The 9,371-nt window shown below is 33.1% G+C and overlaps 1 protein-coding gene across 1 annotated transcript; it reads right to left on the minus strand.

Moving 5' to 3' along the window:
• Positions 1 to 1,676: 1,676 nt before the first annotated feature.
• Positions 1,677 to 6,191, minus strand: LOC132552168 (uncharacterized). The gene is made up of 5 exons (XM_060216312.1): positions 6,116 to 6,191; positions 4,156 to 4,221; positions 3,216 to 3,269; positions 2,073 to 2,129; positions 1,677 to 1,825 (listed from the first exon to the last, which is right to left on the minus strand). Exons 1-5 carry the CDS (start codon positions 6,189 to 6,191, stop codon positions 1,677 to 1,679), a joined length of 402 nt encoding a protein of 133 aa, XP_060072295.1.
• Between the last annotated feature and the right edge of the window lie 3,180 nt (positions 6,192 to 9,371).

Here is a 9,371-nt window from a genome sequence, read left to right on the forward strand (position 1 = left end):
CAACTCTGAGGAAAGCACCCTCTGATGTGGAAATATGAACTGCGAAAACCTGAGTCGCTTCTCATCGTTTCATTAGCTGTGGAACCTTGATAAGAGAATTCTTGTTATTTTCATTAATTAAGGATTCCTGGCAACAAGGTGCTGATTCTGCAATTTCGCTTTGTTTTCTATAGCCACGGAATGCAGGCGAGATGGCGTAACGACATACAGAAAAAAGTACAACAAAGCGCCATCATATTATTTAGTGTCAATTGTACAAACTGAAAAACAGATGCAACCTGTCGTGTTTAATTATAGCTTTAGCGTTTTCAAACATTTTAAATTTTAGATATGTTCTTCACAGAAAGCAGTAGCCCTCTACCACCATCAATATTATTTTCACTCCTTGTTCAATTACAATATTCTTTTAAACCAAGCCGAAGACTTGAGATCAGAAATGATATAGTTATATAACCGATGTGGAAGCTTACGTGTTAATGTATATCCGATGATAAATCAGACAGCTTTAAAAAAAGGACCGGTAAGCAGATGTGTTATGTTCGGTGAACAATTTTGTCATTTCAAATGAATTCGGTTTGGTTGTTGCTGTTGTTTTGCAGTCTCTTTTTGCGAATTCGATTTTTCTTTTTACTAAGAGTAAAAAATTAGATACTATCGCATAGTTAAATATCAATAAGGCGTGGATATTATCAAGGAATTCTTCTCAGGAAGGTTTGTGAAAATATAGTTCAGTTAGGAATAATGAATCTTGAATTGCTATCCAGAGATTGATATTTCAAGACCTTACTGATTCTTGCCGTCCGCAACAGACAGTGCTTCCGCAAGCTCTCATTAACAAATGATTTCGTCGTTTACCTTGTTCTGAGACATGTACTCTTCCGTAACACATGGTCTTATTCTCCTTCTTTTCTTACTAAGCATGTACGTCATTTAATGACATGTTAAAATGTTAACCATGTAATTGTTTTGACAACTACTCAATCAATATCAACTTTTACACAGGGTTTCGAGAGATGCAGGCTGTTAAAGATGATGGGAAAGTTTTACGGTCGTCATAAAGATCTCTTTGAGAGTAACCCATTTCCTTGTGCGATATGACGTCGAACGTGTTTGATGCTCGTTAGTATGCCTGATATTTTCGTTGTTGTTTACCCTGTTCCGAGACGCTTACTTTTCCGTACAACATGGTCTAATTCTCTTGGTTGTTTTTTAGGTGTTTGCATGTAAATATTTTTGTACATATTTTTGCACTAGCTTTTTGAGTTTTGAGTTTCAGTGAAGATTCTGTTAAAATGTCGGTATTTTCGTAGTTGTTATAAATCTTTTAATATTTTAGTAAAGATATAAAAGAAAAAAAATAATGTCTGGACTTAGATATTGAAAAAAATATTGTAAACACAGAAGTTTCATTTCTGTATATTTATCACAACGACAATTATAACTGAAGCTCGGCATCATACTGTATTATTTGCTGTTATTCTGTTTGATTACAGGAAACACAGGACGACTTACAAACGTACTGCATATGAAAATATACACTTTTATTGACATGACTATACAGTGGGAGGAAGATGAAGTAACCTTTATAATGTATTAATTCTGAGAGGAAAATATTTGCAAAATGTCAGCTTTCTGTGAAATAAATTCTCTGCTAAGCATTAAACTTTTCAGAGGTGTCATTTTATTTCCAGTTCCGGTCCAGAACCATTAAAGCATCGAGACGCGCACATGCTGTGTTCCAGCTTGCACATTTCATACACATCGTTACTCATAGACGTCCTCGAGCACTCCACAAATTCCGGTACGCACATATCAGCATAGCACCCTGGAAAAAAACAAAACTATATATAGGCTGATGAATACATACGTTATACATTTTTAACCACTATCTTATATGATATCACTTTCTTATATAGTAGATATGTGTTGTCTGATCTCTTTTATAACCAAACTAGCAGTAATACTTAAAGCGATAAATTTGATGCATTAAAGACTATATGTTTATTCAGATGCGATCAATAATTCGGTAATTTCGATATTTCCACAAGCTACAAGTATTGAAAGGTGCTTACTGTATACAGAGAGAGCTTCTTCACAGCCAGTTTTCACTTGCATTGGAGTGATATCATCTGAAAAAATACAAAACATTTTATGAATATCATTCATTAATTTGGCTTAAAATAACGCGGAAAAAAGGAAGTTGTATCAATAAAATATTAGCAGATGAAATGTTCTTTGTGTTTTATATGTTTCTAGAAAAAGTGATCGAGAGGAGAGGGGCCACTAACGCTTTTGACCAAACTTTGAAATACCTGTTTTGCAATTTTACAGACTTCCCGTTTTTTCTGAAAACATTTATTTGGCTGTCCATGGTTTTCATAAAAATACACTAAGATTTGCATGAAAAGTGATATAATAAGTACATTTTGTCAGGTTCGTGCATAGTTTTCCCTTGGTTACAGAGATTATCACTTAATATTAAATAAGAATATGCAGACACTTATAACCATCAGAAGTATAAACCTTTGTTCAGAAATCGCTCAATAGTTACCAAGTGAGAATAAATATGAAAAATTGATCTTCTTAATTTATGGTAATTTTATGGGGTCACCGCCGCAGCTGGGACAACTATTTATATCATTACCATGGTAACAGGGAAATACAGTGCTTTGTGAACTTTATTATTAACGGTTGTAGAATCTAACGTATTTCTTCTGTTCCATAAAAGAGCGAAACTATATGTAGTCCTTTGTCCCAATCAAAGATAAGATCGAAAAATGTCCTGATGACTTAATAGACTTGAACGTGTTACCTTTTTAAAAAATACTACGTTTACTAACTGTTTTAGCTGCCTAGAAATTACTAGCAATGATTTTAAGAATATTTTCACCTTCGACATATCTAACAAGGAAGTTTTGCTTCGGGATTGGCGTGCGAAGGGTTGGAACACATGCTCCGAATCATCAACCACATTGGTATACGTTTGCCTTTCTTGTTGCAAATGCAAAATTAAATGCATTTGTCCGAAAACGGCTTATGAAAATGTATTTAGGACTCACCTAGAAAATCCTTTATATACAGAATATATCTCAGCTAAAGTTATATAGCCAAGCTATTTACTTGGATCATGTTTTAAAACAGAATAATGAGAAAGCAATGTATCATGATGTTTAATGTTGTTAACATAACTTTTAAATGGCAATATATCAACTTACCATGTTTCTGTGAAGTTGGTGGTAAGTCTTCCATTGACTTTTTACTAAACCAGGCTGTCAAAAGCAGAAGAAAAGCAGAAACTTAAAACTAGATTGAAGTGAATCATTATGCATTTCTCTAATGAAGTCTCTGTGGTAATACAGTTGCTCCGACATTGACAAAATGACACGAAGAGAGGCACTTTACACCCCAACATATCGATTGCTTCGTCACAGGATTTTTATGTAGAAATTAATGGCATTATAATATTAATGCTTAATGTTAACAATTATTGTATTCTAGCTTAATGCGAAGGACATGCTAACGCAAATATGAAGGCTTCACATCCAGTACTATCTAAAGTTAATCAATCGTTATTATCATACATGTAACACGTGTAGCATCAGACAAGAAATAACTTCATGAATTTGATATAAGATTGACGAAACCAGTCTCAAATAGTTTTAGGACACGTGTGACGAAAATAAAAAAAAATGGTAATAATTATGTAACGATTTTTTTTTATAATCGCATGTCAAATTAGAACGAATTTAAAATCCGTTTTTTATCAATCACGTGATCAGTTATCTATGCATATATTGTAATGATATCAATGGTCCCCAATGTCACGTCACAATGCAATCTGTGAGTGTTTCATCTAAACTTGAAACATATAATATGAAAAACAAGGCAGCCATATGATAAATACACCTTACCTTTGCATAATCAACGCATCAATTGAAATGAAATGATTAAAACAATTTCACAAGTAAAGGGAGTTCTAATTCGGTTATATTCTATAAGTATTGTTCGAAATGTTTTACATCATAGATAGTTTCATAAGGTCTTTAATTTTCCCCAACAGAAGTGCTCGAATATGATAGCAATGCTCGAAAATCTGCTGAACACCAATATTTAACATGGTCATGCAATATCTATTACAGTACTGTGTACACTTACAATTTCTTTTGAATATCGTGTTTGGGAAATATTCATCTGTGGAAAGCGACCGACTTTCAGCAAAATCTGAAATAGATAGAGAAATATCAGTCAGGATAGATTTAATCACACTAATGTAATATGTTATGTAATTGCCAAACAGGAACCACTGACACATACCATATAACGAATGAATCTTATTTGATATAGCTGCTCCCGGTGATGACAATGCTATGATAAACCATTAGCAACAGTTTACTATAATTAAATCTAGCATGTTAAAAATATAATCTAATATCATTTCTCATTTAATGTTTGTTGAAATCTGGATGATTGAATTTTAACAGTTAATGTTACCGTAATCGAGTTGAGAACCAAATGAGATATTGATGTCGGCTGTCAGCAGGATAAGCTACTCGTAGGCAATTCTAATGATTTTTAGTCCTACACTTAACACCTGATGACGATACACAATGACCAAAGTCAATGCCCTATCAATTGTACAAATTACACACAAGAAAATAGCACCTTTAAATGTAAATGTTAGGTTAGAGTCTTTAGAGTCAAACAAGGATTTAAACTGCATCATACAGCTGTTTAGTCCAGGAATTGTCAGTGTTGCTAAGAGCCTAAATTTTGAAGTCTTTCAGGTGACTGAGGATAATCCAAAGTAACCAAGGCCAAACCTTATATCAGATAATTTTAAAATAAAGTGTAGTACATGTTTATATTCTGTATCGTGCCACTATTCGAATGAAATAAGATATGACGTGCAGTCAAGCAAGTTTCAAGATGATTTTAACAGAATACGTTTATTTTTGCCGAGCGTACGGTGTAAGTTAGTCTGCTGTTGGTTCCCTGAGAAAAAAAGCAAAAGAGCCGAATTCGGTAAAGTCAAACCAAGTCCATCTTATGTTTATCGAACGAAATAGGTTAGAATTGAAGCATAATTGAAGCGTCAAAGAAAATAAATGTCACAAGACAAAGAATTCAATTTTAATTGCTTTTACACGGAAAAGGATTAATGAAATTTAAAACAATATTTTTCTAAGAGGGGTCAAAGATTAAGTTTCCAGCATTGTCATTATCGTTGTAGAATATCAACTCCACAAGGATGTTTGACATTAAGTTCACCCAATACTGGAGCTAGATGTGGCATATTTATGTGTCTGTATTAGGAGTAAAGAGGATCAACGCAATAAAATAAGGAATTATCGTCCGAGTACATTAGGTATATGTCCATTCATGTCGTCCCATTTAGTTGAGGCTAGTCCTTCCTTCTAACCAGCAAGATTCCCCTGTGGTGTTGATAATGTCAGCTATAGGGGGATCAGAGGTATCACTTGTGTGACTGATTTGTGAGTGTATGTACTGAACTGTATATCCAACAGTAAAGCTGTTTAATCCCCTGTACGCCAATGTATAATTACTTGTACATAACTGGATAAATATCCTCAGTGGTTAGGGTTGTAACAACATCGATGTTTATATCATTAACAAATGCAGATATTTAAAGAATGGTCAGTATTAAGAACGTTGCGAGATGTAATTTTCTATTAGAATAGTTTACAGTGTAGAACGAAAACTGTTTTACAGGCTCTCTTTTTTCGTCCAATCTATTGTTTTTATTTTTTAGTAAGACTTATTCTTTCCTATAAAGAATGAAGCGTATGTGTGAAAAAGCAAATTAATTTGATTGCTAGTATTTACAACTATACTTAGGAGAGCGAATGTTCACGTGTGTGAAATTATTTTACCAGCAATATGATTAATAGACACCAGTTTTTAAATAAGTTTTATGACTGACTAATTCACAAATTCAGGATGAAAAATTATCCAATATAACTATATTCTTCGCCTGCTGTTTTACATTATTAAGATAGCTATTTTACCATTTATGTCACATATTTATCACCAATTTATTCATAAAAACTGGATTAAAAATATTTGATTTATAAAAGAATAAGCAAGTCGTACTTACGTATTTGTAAACAGACAGCCAGAGCGATGATGAAAACAACACTGGTATATCCGGCGTATGTGTGTAAGATATGCATATTTATAATATCTGTAAGAGAAACAAAATTTAATGATTTAAGAAGAAAAAACTTTGGTAAAGTATAAATAAAGAACAAAACATCATAATGTAACAATTCTGCATACTTACGTTGCAACAGAAATCAAATATAAATGATCCTTTCAAGAAGTGACACTACAGTTCATGAATTGATATATGATGTGACACTGCTATGTACACTACAGGCATAGGTATTGATGTTTCCAGTTGTTCTCCGTTCTTAATATGCTACCTGTTGCTACAGTCGATTTCATTTTATGTTCAGCAATCTGATAATTGAGCACACGTCATAACCGAAGGCGGTGAAATTTTCCCAACCCTCAGCGAACAAAGACATTTTTGCGCAACTGTCTACTAGAAGCGAGTTGTGTTCAAAATACCACGCGTTTTGAAGATCGTTTCTCCGATTGGGGGTGTTTGAGAATTTTGATAACTCATTATGTGTGTACTCTTAATATAGATATGTCTTGGAGGTAGTGACATACAATAACTTTCATGTCATTTTCGCTCATTGCTATAAAAGGAGAATTATTTTTAAACCACACCGGTAAATGTGTTACTTGCTATATATTCTGTATTAAATATATATTCTATCAAAATTAAATATATCCTAGACTTCACTGACGAGTCCTAGAAGGACAAAACAGCTGTATGATTCAGTTTACTTCATTGTTTGGCTCGACTCTATCTCACTTTAAATTATGAAAAGGTGCTATTCACTTGTGTCTTTTGTACAATCTTTAAGACAACAGGTGGTTGACACTGCTGGTGGACTTTAAGTCCCCGAGGTTTGCCATTATCTGCTTGCCACATTTTAGTTCACACGAACACAGGCACGATCAACAAAATACACAGGTACCTGACGCTTTTCTTAAATTATCTGATGTATGAAAATCACAAAATTTATCTGATTATGGAGCTGTTGCACCTCCCCGTCTTGTTTTTGACCTGTTTTTATCATTTTAGATTTTCTTAAGTCGCCTCCTAGACTTCAAAATGTTAGCATCACTGACAAGTCCAGCTGTATGATGCAGTTTAATTCATTGTTTGACTCTACTATATCTCACTCTAAATTATGGAAAGGTGTTATTCATTTGTGTCTTTTGTACATTCGCCATGCTGATTAGTTTGGGAAGTGAAAAAAATGTTTTGCAATGATATAAGTTTCTACGTAACTGCAGAAAATAGTCATAAAAACGAAGGGCAGTTCTTAATGACTTTGATACATCTTTTAACATGTTTTCAGAGAGTAATGAATCTATATATACACATAAATTCAACAGCATTTATGCATGCGTGGACACAGTCATATAAACGTAGTTAGAAGAGTTACGTGTTTAATTCCCTGAATTAGAAACACTAAATGACTTACACACCATTTCTATCGTTAAATAGACTTATATATTAAAAGATTTTTATTGTAAGAATTTAAGACTATCCACCAAGTCATTTACGTCTTGTTCTCATTTTAAAACAGGGTTAACAGCAATGAAACCACCAAACATACTAAGGGCCATTAAAGACATCGACAATAACTTCAAATCGCACAAAGGAATGGCATATTCCATAATGAGATCACGAGAGTGGCCCTAATGCTTCTCCATACTCGTCATCAACCCGTATCTCTCGACTCCCTGTACAGTAAATTAATGACAGTTATCGGCATATGGAGTTAAACATAGATGAGAAGCTTGTTTCAGTGATCAATTTTAAATGAACAAATTACGTTCACGTGTTCGATATATATCGATAATTAGGTGTTCAGACATCAATAACCGGAGAAGTGATAATTCCATATAATAGTTACATTACTTGTCTCGTTTACATATGGGATTTATCTACGGTGCTCTAATAATAATAGTAATATTGTACTTTTAATCAAATACAAAATGTAAGTGCGGCCAAACGTTCATGCTTACTATCTGAAATGTATACTTGTTACCAAATCATGTAAGCTGGATTTTTCAGCAGCTGTGGTAAAGACTAAAATGCACAGTTTTCGTTGCATGCTTCAAGTACGATGTCAAAACTTTCATATAAGCATATTTGTGGCAATGAAATGGAACCTATCAGTGTATAACTAAAATGCTGCAGATCTACATACTTTATTTATGTGTCACATGTGGTATTGAACTAATCGTTACGATGACTTATCTCCACATTATGATTTGATCATTTTATTTATTTTGTTACTACAAAGCTATATTTAGAAATTTCTTTCGATCATTTTAGATTTGTTTTTAGTTCCTTATCCTTACTGATCAGTCCTAGATGGAGCGCTATACGATGTATTTTAATTCATTATTGGGTTTTATTGTACTTAACTCTGGATTTATATTAAAATGTACTATTCACGTTTTTTTTTAAAATCACTTTATATCTTCTATGCTATTAAAAATGAACTAATGAAGGAAGTGAACTTCTTGCAAATGAAGTGAACCATGAAGCTAACTAGTTTACCCGAGACGGAGCGAAGTCAAAATGTCAATATCATTGTAAGCGCTATCAGAGGTTATCATGTAAACACAAATACAGTTATAGAGAGAGTTTATTGTTTGTCTTAAATATACAGAACATCGCTCTATTTCAAGAGTGGCAAGAGATAAACATACTCTTTAATCTGAGACAGCAGCAAAATAACTGCTCTACTGACATAATCGAAATTCCGTTTGAAATTGCTAAAAATACAACGTAGTATTCTTTTCAAATTATTTTAAACAACGAGTTATTAAACATTCACTTCATTTTTATCGTAACAGAAGCTCGGCTGGTTTCTATAAAATACTTAATATGGTCAAAGCCATTATGTCGAGTGTTATAAAAGGCACAAAGGGTAAATGCCGATTAAAGGAGACTTAATTCATAAGCAGATGGTCGTATGATCATCTAAGATGATTAATGACACAATATGCAGTATGCTTATTGTTTGAAGAAGAAAAACGTGAAGAAAAAGTAAACACAAACATGTTTTACGGAAATTTTCCGAAGTACTATGGAGCATCAATATATAAGTATCATACAATATCACACCTGTGTATTAGCATTAAACCCTTAACTGACATAAGCATAATAGTTACACTACATTGATATGTTGTTATATATAATGGTTTTATTACTTATTAATTCAACTTTGCACAGATAATTAGTTATAAATTCTGAA

The sequence above is a fragment of the Ylistrum balloti genome, unplaced genomic scaffold, assembly GCF_031769215.1.
Source record: "Ylistrum balloti isolate Yb309-2 unplaced genomic scaffold, AGI_CSIRO_Ybal_v1 Utg370240, whole genome shotgun sequence".
NCBI lineage: Eukaryota > Metazoa > Mollusca > Bivalvia > Pectinida > Pectinidae > Ylistrum > Ylistrum balloti.